Source organism: Mya arenaria, chromosome 3, assembly GCF_026914265.1.
Source record: "Mya arenaria isolate MELC-2E11 chromosome 3, ASM2691426v1".
Classification (NCBI taxonomy): Eukaryota; Metazoa; Mollusca; class Bivalvia; order Myida; family Myidae; genus Mya; species Mya arenaria.
Window position 1 is genome coordinate 51,778,756 of NC_069124.1, and position 22,747 is coordinate 51,801,502.

Genomic DNA, 22,747 nt, shown 5'->3' on the forward strand with positions numbered 1-22,747 from the left:
GTGACTTCCGATAAAATGGCAGCCTCCACGTCAATTTTGCCAGATTGTCAAAAAATAGATTGCAAGTTTTAGGTAATGTTGTGCACGTTTTAATTTTAGTAGTATATTTTTCTGCTGACAATTGTTAGGTCACTTTGATTACAAATGCACCAAATCAATGTGATATAAGTCACTTTTGTTGGATATAGAATTCGGATAAAAAGGTTCGGATAGGTTTTTTTTGACGATCATTTCAAATGATTCTAGGACATTTGCCCCCCCGGATGTTTGCCCTCCGGATGTTTGCCCCCCTTTTGGACCATCGCGGACATTTGCCCCCCCGCCGTTTTCGAGGGGGCGGACATTTGCCCCCCCGCCGTTTTCGAGGGGGCGGACATTTGCCCCCCCCCCCCGGTTTTATAAGTTTATACCAAGATATTAAAAATATATTAATATATAAAAAAAATGAACATTTTTTTCTTTAACTATTTGTTCAATTTACGTGCAAACTGCCAACCGATTTACACCAGTTTGTATGTTTGTCACTAATTACATATAAATACAGATTACACCGTTCAGGTCACACATGTGACGATGTAGGCTTAGGTAAGACAACAATGTAAATCCTTTTATATTATTTTTATTTCAAATCAGAAGTCATATAGCACATTTATAGCACTCATATATACAAGTATATACAGCAAAAAATACGTTTCTGTTCTCTGAATGGTATGATAAGTAATTCACTAATCAAGATCAAAATAGCACATTCAAATGGAGGGGGGGCAAATGTCCGCCCCCTCGAACATTGAGGGGGGGCAAATGTCCGCCCCCTCGAAAACGGTGGGGGGGCAAATGTCCGCCATGGTCCAAAAGGGGGGCAAACATCCGGGGGGGCAAATGTCCGGGGGGGCAAATGTCCGTTTACCATTTCAAATAGAATGTAGGTACTTGGAATTACTGTTTTGATTTGTAACAACTTTCATGAACTTGGGAAAATTAAACAAGGTATATAGTATAATATACACTACCAATCACGTAGTTCTGGCTTCCATAACTTGTAGATATTTATATTTTTTATGTTTACTACATATTAATTAAACATGTTCCAAAAGGTAATATATAACTTGTTCGCTGAAGTTCTTAGCTACCAAATATGCTGTTGCCACCACCTATTACTTTCAAAAACATGCACACAACATGTCACTGTACGCGGCTTACTTGCAACATGCAGGTATTTTTACAGGTGCCGAACATACAAAAAGAAGATTGTTAATTGTAACTTGCTTGCAAAATGGCTTTCACCCGATCTTGAGGGTAAACAATCTCATTACTCACTCTTGATTATTAGGTCACTTGAATATTGAGTGTTCATGTCAAAGCATTTTTCAAAATAAGTTAATTGATACCACGGATAGGTCCGTGTTGATACTAAATTTTACTTGAGAAAGGCTTTTCACACCATTTGGAAGCATTTGCACCAGTAGCTCTGTTCATTTTTCCTGCATCTTTGTTGGAATAGCAGATGTTTTTGTACATTTTTGTAAGTGTCAAAACTAATTTAACAATATTGAATGTAGTTTTCATTTAAAAAGTAATCATAGCGCAAAGTGCTAGTTTAATTGTGATTGGATATGTATGTTACTTATTAAAGATTTTTGGAAAGTCATGATTGAAAGTGACTTGGGTGAACCACGCATTCAAAGTTCACAGCAAATTGTTGAAAGAGTACTTCTACTAAAAATATGGCCCTGAAACTTACTAACTGCAGTTGATAGTATTTTATAGATAATTTGTATTTTAACTGTTTATAATATAGTTATTATTACTCATTACAAAATGACATGTTCTTCCTTTTTTAAGCTGTTATTTTATTTGTATAAATATTTTCATTTCATGTGTTAAAAGTCTGACAATAGCTATGAATAGGTAATGTTCTCTGCTCTTGCCATACCAACTTGTAAGTGAATTTTGAACTTCCACTTAAGCAAGGAAGTGCTAGCCTTGAAAGGTTTTATGGTCTTATTGATCATTTTTAGTAAATAGAAATCTTGTATGAATGCAACATTTTGTTAAAAAAACTTGGCTGCTTAGATATTATATCAAATGCTGGCACTGGTGGAGTTTTTCAATGGACTAAGTAGTTGTAGTTGTATATAGTATCAATATTATGCTACCATTCCAACAACCATTTGTACAATTTGCTCCTGGTGTATATAATTATTTTGTTCATGTATAAAAACTGTGGTTCTACTTTTTTATACATTTCAGCATAAAAGAAAAAGTAATTCCTCACACATTACCACAACTGTAAGAGGAATAAGATGTAGAAAAGTGACAATGGGTCAGCTGCTTCAGCGACTACAAGACACAGGCCTCGTGTTTTCCGAGGAACCGAGTCAAGGACTGAACACTGTTAAGTTTCCTGACCTGTCAATCCTTCCACCTGAAATAAGCCTGCTTGTCCTTTCCAATCTAGACGCCACTGACCTCTGCCTAGCAGCCTGTGTGTGGAGCAAACTTGGCAATGATGAAGTCCTTTGGCAAAGGTTTTAGAAATACTTAATATAAGATATATTGTCAGTACTAAGTTTAAAATGCTCTAAATTATTAATTCAATAGTAACATGGTAAGACAGTTTATTTGTTTACAATTCAAGAATAATGTGCATTTTGTTAACCCTTTTCATTGTTAACCATTTGTTACTGGTGTATTTTTTTATGTTTATAATGTTTTGAAAAAAAGAGTTTACTATTTAAAGAAATCAATTATTGTTGTCATGGTTTTTTTTTCACATTTTCTATTCATTCTGCAGTATCTCTCGGACTTTGAAAATTAATATACATGTGCGTTCTTGTACTTTTTACAGCTTGTGCAAGACTTCATGGGGGTGTGTCAGTATTTATCGGCAAGCACGGAAGGACGGTACTTTCTCCTATAGGAAGCTCTATCTGGTTCTAGATGAGGCATCCCTAACATTTAATGCTGATCCATTTGACGTAAGTTCTACAAAATTAAGATTTTTTTCCACATCCATACAAGTCTTTATATAAGAATGGGTAGAAATTATTACAAAGTATTCGCTTTTGGCGTTTTATAATACATGTACATTCCATAATTACTTAAAGTACATGTATATTATAATTAAATTAAATTAATGTTTTGCAGAAAACATCATAAATCTTTGGTTGATAATATTATAACTTGTATATTATTTTTTAATAGGGACTGACTATTTACTATTTAATGTGAGTTAGAATTCTTTTGTACATATATGTTTCAGGGAGTTGACTACCTGATCAGATGTGGATTAGTTGAAGATTGTCCAATGGAAATTGCCAAATTCCTACACACAACAAAGAAAATCAAACCAAGTCCAAAAAGGGCATTTCTTGAGAAAAGGTACTGTAGTTCAAGAAAACTAAGTGTTTGACAAGCAGAAAATGTCTTCAAATAATTATAATGTAAGAGGGATCTATAGGATGTCATAGTTTTTGTACTAAATATACAATGGCGATCACCATGATTTGACATGTTAAGGGTTTTAGCCAGGTTTTAAAAAGGGCAGTGTTCTGCAAAAGAGGATCAGGGTGCTGGGGGAGAAAAGGGCATATTGTATCAGGCTGGGAAGGTTTTGAACAGAGTTGCGTTTAAATTCAGGTACTATGGGGTTTCAACTGCTATGTATGTTAAGTTTATGCATTTATTATCATGTAAGTTTTAATCAAAACAAAAGAAATATAAGACAGTCTTAACTATTTAATTCCTTGGAGGCAGAAGGATGCCAATGTAGAAGGTTGCTACCAAAAAAGGAGAGGGTACAGCACCCTTCCATGACTCTTTAGTTGAAACCCACTTGTTTTTAAGGTGAAGAGCATTTAAGATTGTTTACTCTTTTTTAATATAATAACTGATAAATCAAAAAAATAGTATAAGACCCATTTGTGCTTGATGTGGTTCTAACAGATCATAACATGAATGTTCGAATTGCAGGCATTTTATGGTATTGAAGAAAGGTTTAATAATAAGGTTACATTTCTTGTATGAAACCATTGTAAAGAATAATCAACATTGAATCAATTTAGTTTAGCAATTATGATATGATATAAAACAAACGTTTTGATAAAGCCAAAGATGTATTTGCTTCTTTTTTTATGAAAAATTTAAACCTTTTTTTAGCTTTCAATGACAATGTTGACATGTTATGATTTTGTCTTAAGGAAATAATTAATTTTGTCCTTAATGGTATGATTTTTCTTTTGGTGTTGATTATTGAAAGGCTCAGAAAAGAACGCATCCAGTTCACTGGCTGAACCAGAGACCCCCTGCTAGCAAGTCAAGCGATCAACCAACTGAGCTTATTACCGGCCCTTATAACTTGTATACTCTCTGACTTGTGCGATTCCCTACCGTGACTTGAAATTATAAATGTTTCAGGCCAGATGTGCTGGACTGTGTAATGCAGATACAGAACTTTGGCAACCAGTTTCTTCCCAACGCAATGCGGAAGCTATTTCAGCACATATCAGCCCCAAGTGAGAGAGGCAGCTACCTTGAACAAATCATTGATAGATTTGCAGGGAGATTCTGCTCCTGTAACCCTCATTTAGGCCTTGAGAAAGGTAAGATTTTTTTATATTTTACCTTCATTTGCTTTGATGGCCTGGTCGGTCAGAAAGTTCGTTAAAGACTAGGCCTGCTTGGGGGTAGCGGTAGGGGTGGGGAATGTAAGCTTATTTATATTGCACTTCGGCAAGGCCCATTCGGTGAGTGCTCCACCAAGGTTGTTTGTCCTTTTAGTTGTTGTTTGTTCGAGCATACCTGGTTCTTTAAAGTCCACACGTGTTAAGCACTGCCACATGGGACCCCCATTTAACATCCCTCCTGGAAGATGATTAGTATTATTTAATGGTGCAGAGGGGAATCAAACCCATGACCCCTGGATTGACAGTCAAGTGTGTTACCACTTGACCAATGATCTGCCACTTCAAAGCTTCCTGAGAATGGGTTTCTTTTTTATATCTATTAAAACAGTGGATACATTATTTACACTGTTAGATACACAAGTTTCATGATCATAATTGTGGCCCACTACAATAAGCTGTGACAATTGATTAATAAAAATATATTAACAGAATTAATCAACAATGAGGGCCTCAAATATTGAAATCAGTGATAGGCTTATCAGCTAATCCATGAGACTGACAGTCCTCATTCCTTGCTACATCAGAGAGAACTTGTATGTTGAAATTATGGATATTAATTGCAATTATGTTGTTTCAACATTGATTTTGATTTCCATTATACTCTAATAAAATGAAGAAAAAAACTGTAGATTTTTTTATATAGAACAAATGGCTTTTGGGAAAGATGCTGTAATATAAATTGAGAAAAACTTAGTCATTTAAGCACTAGAGAGCACCTAGGAATAAATGTAAGTTTAAATTAAACCTGTATGGAAACAAGATGTTTTGATAAGTGACCCATAATTGATGGCTTTAAAACTGACTTATAATGCATTAATTGTTTAGTAGTTATAACATGTTGAAAGTAATGATTTTACCTTTTTCTTACCAAACACAATTAACTGAATATAGGCAACTGTTTAGTTGGAACTATATTGAACATTAATTATTACATGATTGAAAATTCACCACCATCTGAATTGTTATCTGAAAAAAAGTTACTATTATATGCGTAAGTAAAAATATTGGTACTTCATTTAAATTGTGATGGCAAAATCTTGCTGTTTTTGTTGCATTTAAATTGTGATGACAAAATCTTGCTGTTTTTGTTGCATTTAAATTGTGATGATAAAATCTTGCTGTTTTTGTTGCATTTAAATTGTGATGACAAAATCTTGCTGTTTTTGTTGCATTTAAATTGTGATGACAAAATCTTGCTGTTTTTGTTGCATTTAAATTATGATGACAAAATCTTGCTGTTTTTGTTGAAATCAGTTTTCCGTTATTTTGCAGATGCAGTTTACGTGCTGTGTTTCTCCCTGATCATGTTGTCCGTTGATCTCACGAGCCCACATGTTAAAAACAAGATGTCGAAACGGGAATTCATCAAGAACACCCGCAGGGCCGCCTCGGGAGTGAGCGAGGATTTGGTCGGAGATCTGTATGACAATGTGTACCTGGTTGGCCACGTGGCAGCATCTTAAAATGTTTACTACTATACTCAACATATCTAATTACGTATCACTGAAGAAAAAAACTGTAGATTTTTTTATAGAGAATAAATGGCTTCTGGGGAGGATGCTGTTATATAAATTGAGGAAATCTTTTAATCATTTAAGAACTAGAGTGCACCTAGGAACCTGAATGGAAACAAGATGTTTTGATAAGTGACCCGTAATTTATTTTGAGTGAAGTACTGTCATTCCAGCGACGACAGAGTCATCGTACTTAGTATGTCTTTATTTTATGTCTTAAAGAACCGTTTTACCTTTACCCCTACAAGTCCTGGACGGTATTCATAAAACATCTTAAGTCATTTCTTAATGTTCGTCGATTTCTTAAAATGTTCATAGTCAAATAAAAAAATAAATAAGTGATTTTAAAATAAAAAAGTGATTTTAAAATAAAACGATTTGTATTCAATACAATAACATTAATGAAAATAAGTATTTAGTTGTTTTCAAATGACCAGTGGGATACTTAACATAGGAACATGACTTAAGTTAGGAAATGACTTAAGATGTTAATGAATACCAGTCCAGTATTCAATGTACAAATTGGATGAAACATATTCCCCAACTTGTGTTTCTCCATGTTTAACGTGGGTGAAACATGTGGTAGTGAACTCTTTGCCTGTAATACTAATGTATGTATTACAGCACATTTAAAGTAAATGGTTGTTACTAAAAGAAACTGTTGTAGTGTTGCTCTTTTAAACTGCTATGACCTCCAGTGTTTTGTTTGATTATTCATGGATAATCTGTGTTTAAGAAATCAATAGTTATTGTACCATTGTTAATTTTTTGATTGTTTACATAATATTTATTCTTTGTAGTATTATTGTCTTCACAAATATAGAATAACACACAGTCAGATATATTTTTCAATTCAAAGTAAATATTGTTTTCTGTGTAACATTTTAACTGATATGTGTGTTGCGAAAAACTGCTTATAAGTACCATATTTATTGTGTGTCATCCGTGTCTATGAACAATCTATTAAAGTCTGTTGTAAAGTCTTAAGTGACTGAACCAAGTCGAAGAAATAAGTAAAGGAATGTCACAGTGTTCATAGATACATGTACCATGTGGTTTTACGTCATAGGTAAACAGAGTGTTGAGGGATATTTCAGACATTTTTAGCCAAACATGAGTGTATTTCACTTTTATTTATTTCCTGAGAATGACGAATGCTTCCATACCAAGGAAAACCGCATAAAGATTAGGTATTTGGACCCATAACCTATTGAAAACTATTTGGTAACTTAAGTGAAAAAGAGGGCCAAGCAAAAATGTTCTGTGTTTGTCAAACATTCATGCTTTAAATAGTGAATAATCTTTAGTTTGAGCGTGCCTACGTACATGTACACTTACACTCTATTAAATAATTCTTTAATTACTTTTATTGTATTGCACAGCTTTTGGGGAAAGAAATTAATGCAAATTGATATTGTCCCGCTGAAGATGACCATAATACACATCATTAATCTGTTTGCATGTAGTGAGTTTTAACCACATGGTATGAACACTCGATTGCATCAGCGTCGGACTGTATGTGCCATAATTATTAAGTGGGTTGACAACAGTAACTACAACTCACTTTGTATGTTGACGTATTAATAATATCTGTCATGTGTTCCCGTTCCGGATAGAAAAATCCGACTCGAGGGCACCTGCGTTGCCAGGTAACGAGGCTTGCCGAGTTACCGGCTACGCAGCGTGCCCGAGGGTCGGATTTTTCTATCCGGAACGGACACACATGATAGATATTTTTTCTAGCATACCTTAAGTAACATTTTTTGTGAAAAAAATACGACATCATGACGCGCAGTAATTTGTATTCACTGCATACGTCAATATGTTCCTTCGCTATCAAAAAAAAAGGGTTATTTTGTTTTGTTTTTAAGGAATATTTTTGTAAAGTTGTTAATGGGACTCATCTATTGAAATCGCATAACTGTGGTTACATTTAGTGTTTAATAATAGAAATTGAAAGTATTACGTCACAGCGCGTGACTCATCTGGCATGGGGGGATGCCAGATGGAGTTTTCCAGCACGGCTGAAATCACCGGAAATGCCTATCCGGTGTGCAAGAATAAAACTTATGGGAAACTCGAGCAATACATGAAGATATATGAAAGAGATTTGGCAAATGATTTATAAATTCTACTTGATTTTCTGTTTATAATTATAGCTACCCAAGACCATATGCATATAGATTTTACACATATACCTGGTAGATATTTTTTGCAACCACCTTAATACTGCTTGTTTTGGCCAGTAACACATTATATTGAGTGAGAATGAAGGAAAAATTGATCAAGACCTCTCAGGATGTTAATGCCTTTTCTTTACACAAATGAGAAAATGTTTGATAAAAGACAAGGGCAAACTTAATGTTTGATATTCAGATGCATGTATGTTATGATACTTTATTTGTTTTATCTGTCATTTGTTCTGCATAAGTCATACTTTTTTAGAAATGTAACCTGGCCCAAATATCAGAAAAATACTCTAGTCAAATCTCAATCTCAACTCTGCATAAAAGCATAGTATGATTCAAATTCTTGTATGGTTTTACTCTTTTTAAAAGAGTATTTTCTGTTAGAATGTTTTAAAAAGTCATGTTGTCAAAAGTTCAAAGAAAACTACTTCTAAAGCAAAAGATTTAACTGAGTAATTGTTAACCAAAAAAAGAGTTGAACTCAATTACATTTTTGGCTGTAGAATTTTTCTTAATTAAGTTTTTAATCAACATATTCAATGAGAGTGGTCATTTAAAAAGAGTAAAACACATATACGATTTAGAATAACGTGTTATGTGACATAAGCAGTTGAGATTTGACTTCGTATTTCTGTGATATTGGGGCCTAAGCTATTTAAAGCAATTTTGATACACACTTAACAATTGTTAAACAGTATTTCGTCTCATGATTTTCATTGACTTAATATATCTATGAATGTTGTTATACAATACAGTTTGATAATCAGAAAGGCATTAAGATGGTGCATATTTACTCTTGAAATAGGAAGTTTTTTTTTCCATTTAATTTGTATACTTTGATTGTTAATAAGGCCATTCCAAATTGAATCTACGTTTATCAGCTATCCATTCTAATAACTCCATACCTGGCAACGTATTAGCACCATAGAAACAAGAAATATTTTAACAAATGTTAATGACATTAGATTTTTCCTATGAAAACCAAAATAAATAAAATGACAATATCCTTACAGATCCATACAAGTAGAAATTGGACTTCAGCCGATATATGATAAATTTCTTATCTTATAGCATTTCTACTTTTATTATTTATAAGCTCTAGTACATCATTTTTTATTCTTATTTATGATTTTGGTACATGTTGTCCTTGTTCATTCTATAAGCTGAAAACACACCTGAGGCTGCCCGATTATGATCTAAACTTTTTTTTTTACCTTTTCTTTGAACATTTTTCAATAAATACAATACATAAAGACAAATGGGTTAGATACAAGTCTGTACAACATAAGCCTCGTCTTCCCAAAGTCTACTCGCTGCGACTGGATGGCCTTAACACACAGAATCAATTTGGAATGGCCTAATATTTAATGACGAAGGTGTAAGACAAAAATACAAAGCAGGTAGCATGATGTTTGAGCTCAGTAACTGATTAAACCTGCTTGTTGTTAAGAAATGTTGTAGAATCTTGAATCTTTGTTTTAGATATAGATTTCAGACTTGTTACAGATATATTTTTAGTAATTAAAGTATTGGCAAGTTCCATAATAAAGGTAAAGTATATTTTTTTTTTTATATGAAACTAAATGTGCTGTAATTTGGTACACATTTATTAGTTTAAAACTAAATGCATTATCACAAACACTCAAACAATTAACAGGGATGTGACCATTTCAGTGAGGGTTCTGGGTGCAAAGCAAGGCTCCCCCTCCCCCTAAGCTGCAGAAGCAAAACAGGCTGTTTAGAAGCCTTAATGAAGGCTCTCCTGGCTTCAAATTTGAACCAAACTGAATCATCAGTTCTAACAACAAATAAGTAACAACCCTGATTATTAAAAAGGAAAATATTTATTTTTAATGTAACATATTTTTGGTCCCAGGAGCCTTCAGGTCCGCAGAAATCTTACAAAGCACATCCCTGATTAAGATACCATGGACTTTAGTTATACTATCAACTTCAAGTCAAGTTCAATCATATATATATAACAATGAAGCATTGTCAATTACTCAATTCCCTGATGTGGTATAGTTAACAAGAAGGATCATATCATTATATGTACTTTTTGAAAGCAGTTAATTTACATATGAGCTGTGTGTAGTTTTTATTTATTGTTTATGTTTTACAATTATTATCAAATGCTTTTTACATAGGTTGTGTTTTGTATTTTGACATTAAAACTAAAAAAACCCAGCGTCCTTGTATTTTTGATCACTTGTTGGGGAAGAAGACTTATCATGATCGTAAGTCCACAGAAATTAGGCAAGACATTGGCCGTATTCAATTAGCATCCAAGATTGATCTTAAATAAATAAATAAATAAGTATGAATATTTTCATTGGACCAACAGTGAATAGAACCACTGAAGACTACCTAAGCACAAGGTATGTCAACAGGCATTGTCATAAGCCCTCCAGTAGGCCTCATCATCGTCATGGTTGCTGTGCAGATAAATAATTTATTTCTTGAAAACTGTTCTTGATGCTCCGAAGGATAACTGTTATAAAAGTTTCAAATTTAAGACATCAGCAGTCAATTGTATAAAACTGGTCAAGTTGTTGGTCTGTTTTAAGTTGGCCAAAAAATTCATTGATTGGTCAATATTTTCGAGAAAAACATTAACAAATCAAATCATTTTAATGTGCAACCTAGCCTTAAGATAACCTATGGACAATATAGTGGGCTCAAAGCTAGTCGGATGTTTGAAGACTTATTTATACTCGCACTCGGGTAAGGTTCATTTGGCGAGTGCTCCGATAAAATTGTTAGTCAATTTAGCTTATGTGCTAGTGTACAGACAAAATGTAACCCTGGTTAGAGCTACCCTGGTTCTTTAACGTGCAACAGTGTATAGCACTGTCACACAGGAACCCCATTTAACGTCCCTCAAAAGTAGACGATTAGTAATTTTTCAGTGATGCAGCTGGGAATCGAACCTGCGACTCCTGGATCGACAGTCAAGCGTGTTACCACTAGACCAAGGATCCGTCAGACATTACTGCTCTTCTTGTATGGTGTTATGTAAATCTTATTCTGAGCAACTTATATGTGCAGGTCACATCACTCTTGATAAAGTACTTCTAGCATTATCTCCCTTAATCACTGAGAAAAGCTGACAAAAGTTGACATCCATATGTGCTGCTCTTAATTACCTGTTCAGTGTGCAGTGATAAAGTAACAGCTACAGGAATGTTAATATCAAATCACTGCCATCTAACTTTTTCAATAAGGTAAGGCTGTATTCAGACAGTTTGTAGGATTCAACAGTAACAAGGGCCAGTAATTCAGGCCAGAGTTATGGACCTTACCATACATGAGCCTTATGTCTCTGGCAACATGTGTACCATGTTTGTTTTGAATATCTTGACCTTTCTTCCAAGTTTAAAGCTTTGAACCACAACAAAAAAGACACCAACAATTACTTTCTTTGAAAAACAGATGAGCCCAAAATGCACTAATTTTAAACTACAACATGAATCTGATTTGATGCAGGCATTATTGAATTTATCTTCACTCAAGGCCTAGGTCATAAAAATGTTGTGTTCAACAGCTACTAAAACCCTGTAAAAATGTTCTCTCTGCTCTGACATTACCTTATTGATGAGACTGTAAACAAATATTCATTACAATAGACAACTCTACTTTTAAGGGAAATGTAGTTCACCTCATTTTACTACATTAATTGTGTGTAACGTTTTTTGTTAAAGCAGTTAGCAACTTGATAATTATAATGTTAATGCAACTAGAACATTCTGTTTACATGGTAAGAAGAACTTAGCAAGTACAAAACTGGAGTTACAAGTTGTTTACATTTGTTGGCCCTGCAATATTTATTTGTAATGCACACAACTTCAAATTGAGTTTATAATGAAATAGCTGCAGTATAATCATGATAAATACAGTCATAATTACTGGTCATGTTATTAGAGATATTGATCATTAACATGTAGTTTGATTCGAATAATAACTCTACCCAGAACAGATTGGGCATATTTATGTCCTTGACTCAGTCTTCCTAACATGGTGGTGTTAGTAGTTTATACTCCGGGTCCCGGCGTGAGCACATTGAAGGGTCCCAGAGTGACAGTTCAACCACCGCACACCTATCCTGGGCGGTGAACCAGTACTAGGTGCCTTCACTTCTGCAAGGAACTGACAACTTCTGTACATGCCAGGGGCAGTGGTACAGTGCGAATGGTCGTAGAAAGTATTTCATAACCAATCACAACAGAAGTGACCTGGTCCGCCCGGGAATCGAACCCTGGTTGTCCGATTAACAGTCCAACGCTCTACCGACTGAGCTAACCTAACATATGGTTGTTTAATGTTTATATAGCTTATTATGTGTTTGATGGTCTATATGAAAATTACAAGATCAGCGCAACCTCAACAATGATTAACATAATCTTTAAAAAAAAAAATTGTTGTTTTTATTTTCGCTTCTCCCTGAACATGTGTTTGCATAGGAAATGGTAAATTAAGCAATATGAATGAAAGTGTTCGTATATCAAGTATTTTGTCAATAACACATCACTGCTCCTTTACATGATTATCATCTTAATAAAATTACCTGTCAGAGTTCTTGCTACAGCACTACAATTTGTAAGTTTTTTCCAGTGCAAATTAAAGCGTCTGATTGTATGATACTGAATAAACTAACATGAAATAATAAGACAAACTATGATGTTACACCTTGAATATGAACGACCAGTCAGTTGTTAATTTAACATTTAAGTTGAATAATTACGTGAAAAAATGTTGATCGGTACGAAAATTAAAATATTTTGGGAATTATTGCCATCCCATTTATATAAAAATGAATTAAACCAGTTAAACTGTACTATTGACGCAATTAGACATCAATAATGAGATAATGCTACTTTGCCTCCAAAATAAACCAATAAATCAAGACAAAGGAAAATGATTTCACTTGAATTAAGAAAACATCTGTATTGTTTTATCTCGTTTTATTGCATTGTTTTTCAAAAGGTACTAACAAAAGATTTATTATTTAATGATGGCAGTTTTTTAGCATTAAAACATGTAATAAAACAGTCTGATTATTTCAACCAGTATAAAAAAAATTTTTTTTAAAAGTTACAAAAGTTAAATTATTCACTGATGGCAGTTTTTCAGCATTGATACTGGTCTGATTAATCCAAAAAAATGTTCTAAAAAGACAAAAGAAATATTTTTTTCCACATTTTTCAAAAATCCTCAGAAAAAGCATAGAATCAGATATTTAAAACAGTAAAAAAAATATGAAAGGCATAAAAAAATAAAACAGTATAATATGACAATGGCTTAGTAACTGTAACAAAAAGTCCAAAATAAAGATGAATTTGTACAACTTCAAAATCTGTGCTGGCAGTATATTAGTAAACAAAACATTACTCAAGAACTGTATGATACAGCTGAAATGGCAAAACAGTTCTGTATCTTATCTGAAGAACTCGTTTCAGTGATCAACGAGATATAATCTAACCCTAGTTAAACCTTTGTTTTCTTTCAAACACTTCCAAAGTATGCTGTGTGTCTTTGCACATTAAATTAACATATTAAGGTTGTGCACCTTATTAAAACACTTCCAGTGGTATGTACATAACCATACCATATGTTATTTTTCAATGAGATCAGTTCAGAAGTTTACCCTGTTGCACATGTACATTGTTTCTTGGTCATGATAAACAGCACTTCCATTTTTTTGTGACATGCTAAGTCTACATTTTTTATCTATCTTTAAGTCCACCTCTTTTTTATAAAACAATGGTAAAATAACAACAACTGCAGTCAAAGACTTAAATTTTAGTCCGTAAGACATTTGTTGATCATTCATCCTCCAGAGGCTGCTGCCTAGAGAGCTGTTGTACAAGGGTGGCGTCGATCATGTATGGAAGTTGACTCGTTCTATCCAGCTCCTTGTCCTGTTCTGCCAGCACTTCTTCTAGTCATCTCTTCATCACCACTGCAGACTTCAGTTTCGTTCTCCCTGAAAGTTTTTTACGTAACTGCTCACGCATTTGTTCTTGTTTGTGTTCCTCTGTGTTCTTGAATTTCTTGAGGATTTTCTCCCTGCAATAACATTTATTCAGATTTAATTATGATAATTATGATTGTCGCGCCTTAAGACAATAAAAAGTGCTTAATATTTAATTGTTTCGTAAAAAATAGCCCATGCTAAATTTGGTAAAAGTATCTGCTATTTAATTTCAATTTACCATATTCATAAAAAAGAGGCCTTAAAGAATTTCGACCACTAACCTATAGTGAAACCTAGACAATTATATTTATTACTTGAGTTTGTGCTTTCACTGGAGTAGCTGCTCCTTTCGTCATCGGACCTGTTCCTGCCTCTGTCTTTCCCTCTCTGGCTCAAATTGCCCTATTATTAAACATTGAAACCTAAGCCTCAATCATTACCTGAGTTTGTGCTCATGCCTGAGTAGCTGCTATTTTGTCCTCAGACCTGTTCCTGTCTCTGTCCCTCCACAAACTTGCCCTATTATCAGACTAACTACAATTAAACTAGGCTTTAATCATTATCAGAGTTTGTGCTCCTGCCTGAGTAGCTGCTCTTTCCGTCATCAGACCTGTGCCTGCCTCTGTCTCTCCCCAAACTTGCCCTATTATCAGACTAACTACAATTAAACTAGGCTTCAATCATTATCGGAGTCCGTGCTCCTGCCTGAGTAGCTGCTCTTTCCGTCATCAGACCTGTGCCTGCCTCTGTCTCTCCCCAAACTTGCCCTATTATTAGACTACCACTACTTCAGTGAAAATAGGCCTTAATCATAGCCTGAGTTCATGATCCTGCCTGAGTAGCTGCTCCTACCTTCATCAGACCTGTTCCTGTCTCTGTCCCTCCACAAACTTGCCCTATTATCAGACTAACTACAATTAAACTAGGCTTCAATCATAGCCTGAGTTCGTGCTCCTGCCTGAGTAGCTGCCCCTACCTTCATCAGACCTGTACCTGCCTCTGTCACTCCCCAAACAAGCCCTATTATAAGACAACCGCTACTACAGTGAAACTAGATCTCAATCATTACCTGAGTTCATGCTCCTGTCTGAGTAGCTGCTCCTTCCGTCGTCGGACCTGTTCCTGCCTCTGTTTCTCCTTCTCCTCCCGTTCTGATTTCTCTTGCTCAACCTGCCGTGTCCGCTCCTCCTCTAGCTCCTGCTCCCTGCGGGCCACGTCCTCCTTCACCTTGATCACCTGTGAACAGGGGATATACTTATGGTTAAACGAGGTATAAAACTGTAATGCTTCACAATATATATTGAATCACTCTTAAATATTCTCTCTCTTGATCAAACTGCTTCTTGATGTTGTGTTTAGTAAGTTAAACTTTGTATGTTTTGTTTTAAATACCGGTAAAAGAGCATATATATATAAACATGTACCATAGAAAATATATGTCACACAAGATAATATAAATATATAACAAGAGGGCCATGATGGCCCTGTATCGCTCACCTGTAGCTTTGCTAAATAAAGTGAACATTCTGACCTATTATCATAAAGATCCAATGAAAAGTATGGCCCCTAGAGGCCACTCTTTTATTTGTCCCACTGACCTAGTTTTTTACCCCACATGACCCTATCAGTAGGCAATGCTTTAAACCAAATATTTAAGACCTAGTCCTTGTGGCTTCAGACAAGAAAATTTTAAAGTTTTTTCCTATATAAGCCTATGTAAAACTTGTGACACCCAGGGTGAGGCCTCTTTTCACCACAGGTGCACAAATTGAACAATCTTGGTAGCGGGCCACTAGGTTATGCCACATATAAAATGCCAATGTCTTGTTGGTTTAGACAAGAAGTTTTTTGTTCTATATAAGCCTATGCAAAACTTGTGACTTGACCTATATTTTTCTAGAGATGATCATTCTGACCAAGTTGAATTGAGTTAAGCCTAAAATTGTGACCTCTATTGTGTTCACAAGGTTTTTCTACTAATTGACCTAGTGACCTAGTTTTTGACCTGGGTTGACCCAATATGGAAGTTGACCTAGCTTATGTTAAGATGATCATTCTGACCAAGTTTCATTAAGATAAGGCTAAAATTGTGACCTCTATTTTGTTCACAAGGTTTTTCTAATAATTGACCTAGTGACCTAGTTATTGACTGCGTATGACCCAATATCGAACTTGACCCAGATTTTATAGAGATGATCATTCTGACCAAGTTGCATTAAGATTAGCCTAAAATTGTGACCTCTATTGTGTTCACAAGGTTTTTGTACTAATTGACCTAGTGACCTAGTTATTGACCGCAGATGACCCAATATCGAACTTGACCTAGATTTTATAGAGATGATCATTCTGACCAAGTTGCATTGAGATTAGGCTAAAATTGTGACCTCTATTGTGTTCACAAGGTTTTTGTACTAATTGACCTAGTGACCTAGTTATTGACCGTGAATGACCCAATATCAAACTTGACCTACATTTTATAGCGATGATCATTCTGACCAAGTTGCATTGAGATTAGGCTAAAATTGTGACCTCTATTGTGTTCACAAGGTTTTTCTACTAATTGACCTAGTGACCTAGTTATTGACCGCGGATGACCCAATATCGAACTTGACCTAAATTTTATAGAGATGATCATTCTGACCAAGTTGCATTGAGATTAGGCTAAAATTGTGACCTCTAATGTGTTCACAAGGTATTTCTACTAATTGACCTACTGACCTAGTTTTTGACCCCAGATGACCCAATATCGAACTTGACCTAGATTTCATAGAGATGATCAGTCTGACCAAGTTTCATAAAGATTAGGTCAAAATTGTGACCTCTGTTGTGTTCACAAGGTTTTTCTAATAATTGACCTAGTGACCTAGTTATTGACTGCGGATGACCCAATATCGAACTTGACCTAGATTTTATAGAGATGATTATTCTGACCAACTTGCACTGAGATTAGGCTAAAATTGTGACCTCTATTGTGTTCACAAGGTTTTTGTACTAATTGACCTAGTGACCTAGTTGTTGACCGCGGATGACCCAATATCGAACTTGACCTACATTTTATAGAGATGATCATTCTGACCAAGTTGCATTGAGATTAGGCTAAAATTGTGACCTCTATTGTGTTCACAAGGTTTTTCTACTAATTGACCTAGTGACCTAGTTTTTGACCTGGGTTGACCCAATATGGAACTTGACCTAGCTTATGTTAAGATGATCATTCTGACCAAGTTTCATTAAGATAAGGCTAAAATTGTGACCTCTATTTTGTTCACAAGGTTTTTCTAATAATTGACCTAGTGACCTAGTTATTGACTGCGTATGACCCAATATCGAACTTGACCCAGATTTTATAGAGATGATCATTCTGACCAAGTTGCATTAAGATTAGCCTAAAATTGTGACCTCTATTGTGTTCACAAGGTTTTTGTACTAATTGACCTAGTGACCTAGTTATTGACCGCGGATGACCCAATATCGAACTTGACCTAGATTTTATAGAGATGATCATTCTGACCAAGTTGCATTGAGATTAGGCTAAAATTGTGACCTCTATTGTGTTCACAAGGTTTTTGTACTAATTGACCTAGTGACCTAGTTATTGACCGTGAATGACCCAATATCAAACTTGACCTACATTTTACAGCGATGATCATTCTGACCAATTTGCATCGAGATTAGGCTAAAATTGTGACCTCTATTGTGTTCACAAGGTTTTTCTACTAATTGACCTAGTGACCTAGTTATTGACCGCGGATGACCCAATATCGAACTTGACCTAGATTTTATAGAGATGATCATTCTGACCAAGTTGCATTGAGATTAGGCTAAAATTGTGACCTCTAATGTGTTCACAAGGTATTTCTACTAATTGACCTACTGACCTAGTTTTTGACCCCAGATGACCCAATATCGAACTTGACCTAGATTTCATAGAGATGATCAGTCTGACCAAGTTTCATAAAGATTAGGTCAAAATTGTGACCTCTGTTGTGTTCACAAGGTTTTTCTAATATTTGACCTAGTGACCTAGTTATTGACTGCGGATGACCCAATATCGAACTTGACCTAGATTTTATAGAGATGACCATTCTGACCAAGTTGCATTGAGATTAGGCTAAAATTGTGACCTCTATTGTGTTCACAAGGTTTTTGTACTAATTGACCTAGTGACCTAGTTGTTGACCGCGGATGACCCAATATCGAACATGACCTACATTTTATAGAGATGACCATTCTGACCAAGTTGCATTGAGATTAGGCTAAAATTGTGACCTCTATTGTGTTCACAAGGTTTTTCTACTAATTGACCTAATGACCTAGTTTTTGACCCCAGATGACCCAATATCGAACTTGACCTAGATTTTATAGAGATGATCAGTCTGACCAAGTTTCATAAAGATTAGGTCAAAATTGTGACCTCTATTGTGTTCACAAGCAATTGTGAACGGACGGACGGACGGACGACGGACGAAGAGTGATCACAAAAGCTCACCTTGTCACTACGTGACAGGTGAGCTAAAAATAATGGAAATAAGGAAACTTGTATTGACAGACTTTTGCTTTTTGAACTCATGAACATTCTGCAGGGAAATTAAGGTATTCCATGCTCATAATTTTTTTAAACCTGCAGATAAATAAAAAACAGGCTATTCTGTGGTATTATGGATTTATATTCATTGCTTGCATAATAATGAGGTAAAAAACAAACTAATTTTGGCACACCGACAGAATCCCTTAACTCAGTTTATTTACCTTCACCCTCTCAAACAGTTCTGTCATAATCCTGATGGACTCCAGTTTCCGCTGAGCAAGGAGGAACTTTCTCTCCTCCAGCGCAATCTTATGCTGCATCTTTCTCTCTTCCTCTCTCTCTTTTCTCTCCAGATGTTTCTGTTTTCTCTTTTGCTCACGTTCTTTCCGGCGATCCACTCGTCTCTGTAGTTTTTCCTGACGTTTGCGCTCTCTCCCGATTTCCTCCTCATTTTTTAATCGCCTGAAATGATATTGTATGAAAATATGTAAAACTAAGAGATTTACAACAGAAACTCATCCCAACCTGAGAGAGTCTGACATTCTTTAAAGATGCTCCTCCATAACAAATTAATCTATTTGATTCAACTGTAGCATAAACTTAAGTGAGATCAAGGGATACTGTTATCAATAATTACACTTGTATTTGATAACACACTTTAATATGGTAAGAACTAAATGAGGCATTTTTTTAATTATCGGAACTATGACAATTAAATGACTTAATGTACTTCAAAAGATCAAAGACAAATCAACTGTTGAACACTAAACTTGAATTGCACTCAGATAATTTCAGCCATAACTTACTCTTCCTCGAGCAGTTTCCGCTCCTGTTCTTCCCGTTCTCGCCGCACACGGTCCTCTCTCTCACGCTCCAATTCTTCAAGTCGTTCCCTGTCCAGACGGCGTTTACGTATTGCCTTATCTGTCAGGTGTTTCGTCTTGTCAAAGTCCACCTACATTGGGGCGTGTACCACAGCATGGAACCAAAATTGTTATCTCATCAATACAATGGCTTACACCAGTGAACAAAATTAAACTTTAGGATGAACAAGCCTAAAAACTTATACTTTTGCTTAACATCACCTGTTTTTTATTAAGCTCACAAAAGCACTTTATCAGTGCAGGGCTTGCAAGCTTGTGCTAATTAGGACCACTGAAACCCCTAAGTTTTAAATCATTAGTCTAACCATTCATCAGCCTCATCATTTTAACTCTTTTTTTTTAAGGTTACAATCAAAGGAAACCATGATAAAAAATCAAATCAAATATTGCAAATTCATCATTTTTGGAAATCAAACTGAAATCATTTATAATGTAATGTGTGTCTACAATGGTGTCTCGGCAAAAAGACATATACGGTATATTTTTGTGTTTTTAATATAGCCAAGATTTTTTACAATAAAACAATGCCTTTAGTTAACTCTTTACTAACCCTAAGGCCTTAAAGCCTTTTTCAAACTAACAACACAGAAATTATCTTTATATTTCAAGTAAAGTCAATATTTGATCATAAGTAAAAGTAGAGACTTACCCTCACGTTTGCGACTGCACATTTCTCCTCCTCATCCATATACAGCATTTTCATCCCTCTCAACCTGTCCATGGCCTTCACAAATCCGATATACTCCTTGTACTGAATGTAAGCATCAAACACCAGATCCTGCCCGAAGGTGAATGTATTTATTGATCCTACCTTCACTAAGCCTGTCATTTCTTTTCTGTACGGATCCAACATAGGGATATCTACACATCTTATGTCACCAAACTGTGAGAACACTTTTTTTAAATACTCCTCACTGGGTTTAGTTTTGTCCTTACTGTGGCAAGATGCAAACCACCTTGTTGGGATATCACGGATATGAATTGTATCTGGTCTTTCACCAGGTCTCATCTCGTTCATGTTTCTAGCATCCCTGAAATAGGCATCCCAGTCATGTCTGCCGGGAAAGGCAATTTTAGCTTCACCAGCTTTCACTTTAAGCTGTTCATGAAAACCACTCAGCTTAATTGATTTACTTTCAAGTCTTTGCATTACAACTAGAACAAGGTCTTTATTTTCTAACTCGCCTTCAAACCGTATAAACTCCATAGTACTTTTGATAATTTTCAATGACATGAATCCATGTGGCTTTATCATGTTTTTAATTCTTTCCATTACCTCCCAGTTTGATATGGACTTCCCAGCCTCCTTGAGTGGCGGCAGTTGGACGCATATATTAACCCTGGCAATAGGTTTGAAGTAAAGACCTCCAGGCTTAAAAAACTCCACAGCATCACTGTGGTCTGTACAAATACTAGCACCTGCTGTCGCCATTATATTTGTTGCCAAATTAAAACTCAAGAGAGTTAATCAAATCTGAAATTGAAAAGATAGATGCTTAGGGTATAGAATACTATTAGTCCACCTAAATGGGCGTCAACCAGTCTTTTTGACGATTTATTTTACTTTGGCAGACTCGAGACAGGGATACATAAGAAATGCCAAATAATAAAAAAATATCCCTGACTGCTATTTATTGTAGCCACGAACCTGTGTTGTAACTTGTAGCTATGTATACTATATTATGTAAACAGACCCTAGCATGTTAGCTATTTGTTTTCCCCAAAGAGTTAAAAAGTCCCCCTCAAGATGAGCACTTCAAGAATCTTTAAAGCATGATCTACTGCCATTTTTTAGAAAATGTTTCAAAGTAATAGACCTTTATCCGAATCCAGTTTCATTCCATACTATCCGAAAATACTGCAAGTACAAAAGATAGAAACACTGTTACACATACAGAACACTTTAGAGGATAAGTGAATACAGAAGAACTATAATGCTAAATTTATCGAATACAGTTAAGAACAATGCTTTTCGTCTTCATTTGGAAAACAACTTACCATTTTAGTATCACTATCCGTTTTCCTAACATTTTGTAATTTAGTCAAATCGTCTCATTGACGAACGTTCGACCGTTCTACAGCGGGTATAAATGACTAAGCAAGTTGGAGTGTGAATAATGAACCAATCATAGCGTAACCAAATATTAAATTCCATATTTTTATTTCAAAGAAACATGTTTAATGTAAAAATCATTTCGTTTTAAAAATAACACAATCATAATTTTTAAATCTATGTAATATGACTGATATATATATAAGAAAACTTATGGTGATTTAATATTTTATCTACTCTTAAATGATTGATAGACATTTTCAACGGTCTTTTGTTGTTTCTCAGTTTTAAATGAAATTGGGTATGAGTAAACATGATTCTTTACTTTGACCTTCGTATAAATGAAATTAAGGTGCCGGAGAAAATCTATTGGGGAAAATATTAAGCAAAATTAATAGAAAAGTTCTTGTTTGTTTCATTTTAGAATACTATACAAAATATTTGTCATTGGACCTTTCTGTTTTACAATGCTAATGCTGGCTTCCAGCGTTTACATTGTATCTTGAATATAAATGTTTTAGATAATTGGTGTAAACAAATTGTGAAGAATGTAACATATCTGTCAACTCATACTACATGTATGTGAAATTACCAAATATTCATGTTATCTGCTGAGTATCTTAATTTTCAGTTTTAATGATTTTCTTGCCATTTTGTCTAAACAACATTGATTCGATTTATGTTATAAATTGTATTCAATGTATTTCAAAAAAGAAATTAAATATTTCCATGCATGCAGGTATAACCGTAAATCGATTTATCCATATCTTCTTCTTGTCTGCAATCCTTTGCCCATGTGGTATTGAAAGAGAAATTAAGTAATGAACAAAAATGTTACGGCAGTTACAAATATGAAATGATTCTTAAATGATGTCAACGCTCACCTCGATCTATGACAAAATTCTCAAGAATAAATAATT

General features: G+C 34.9%; 2 protein-coding genes across 4 annotated transcripts; one reads left to right on the forward strand and one right to left on the reverse strand.

The window, feature by feature from the left end:
- Position 1: 1 nt before the first annotated feature.
- LOC128226511 (F-box only protein 8-like) lies at positions 2–10,576 on the forward strand. Of its 2 annotated transcripts, XR_008259689.1 has the most exons (7): positions 2–72; positions 2,251–2,528; positions 2,849–2,978; positions 3,263–3,381; positions 4,417–4,601; positions 5,958–7,776; positions 7,930–10,576. XR_008259689.1 is itself a non-coding variant. In XM_052936420.1 (6 exons), the coding sequence occupies exons 2-6, from the start codon at positions 2,320–2,322 to the stop codon at positions 6,146–6,148; spliced, it is 834 nt and encodes a 277-aa protein (XP_052792380.1). In that variant the 5' UTR covers positions 2–72; positions 2,251–2,319; the 3' UTR covers positions 6,149–10,576. The 2 variants fall into 2 exon arrangements, 1 of the variants encoding a protein (XP_052792380.1); XM_052936420.1 differs by having other exon boundaries at positions 5,958–10,576.
- Positions 10,577–13,320: 2,744 nt separating this feature from the next.
- Positions 13,321–21,826, reverse strand: LOC128229132 (A-kinase anchor protein 17A-like). Of its 2 annotated transcripts, XM_052940841.1 has the most exons (7): positions 21,773–21,826; positions 21,592–21,632; positions 20,424–21,248; positions 19,697–19,845; positions 19,112–19,352; positions 15,432–15,598; positions 13,321–14,454 (listed from the first exon to the last, which is right to left on the reverse strand). In XM_052940841.1, the coding sequence occupies exons 3-7, from the start codon at positions 21,204–21,206 to the stop codon at positions 14,331–14,333; spliced, it is 1,464 nt and encodes a 487-aa protein (XP_052796801.1). In that variant the 5' UTR covers positions 21,207–21,248; positions 21,592–21,632; positions 21,773–21,826; the 3' UTR covers positions 13,321–14,330. The 2 variants fall into 2 exon arrangements, with proteins under 2 accessions (XP_052796801.1, XP_052796802.1); XM_052940842.1 differs by lacking the exon at positions 21,592–21,632 and having other exon boundaries at positions 21,773–21,816.
- Positions 21,827–22,747: the final 921 nt, after the last annotated feature.

What these genes read in the sequence shown, in the direction of transcription:
- LOC128226511 (XM_052936420.1), top strand. Translation starts at nt 2,320, where the DNA reads ATGGGTCAGCTGCTTCAGCGACTACAAGACACAGGCCTCGTGTTTTCC. An exon ending in GATGAAGTCCTTTGGCAAAG is followed by an intron (nt 2,529 to 2,848) that starts GTTTTAGAAATA and finishes TACTTTTTACAG; the next exon opens with CTTGTGCAAGACTTCATGGG. An exon ending in TCATTTAGGCCTTGAGAAAG is followed by an intron (nt 4,602 to 5,957) that starts GTAAGATTTTTT and finishes GTTATTTTGCAG; the next exon opens with ATGCAGTTTACGTGCTGTGT.
- LOC128229132 (XM_052940841.1), bottom strand. Translation starts at nt 21,206, where the DNA reads ATGGCGACAGCAGGTGCTAGTATTTGTACAGACCACAGTGATGCTGTG. An exon ending in GTGCAGTCGCAAACGTGAGG is followed by an intron (nt 19,846 to 20,423) that starts GTAAGTCTCTAC and finishes GCCCCAATGTAG; the next exon opens with GTGGACTTTGACAAGACGAA. An exon ending in AGACAGGAGCATGAACTCAG is followed by an intron (nt 14,455 to 15,431) that starts GTAATGATTGAG and finishes ATGTTATTGCAG; the next exon opens with GGAGAAAATCCTCAAGAAAT.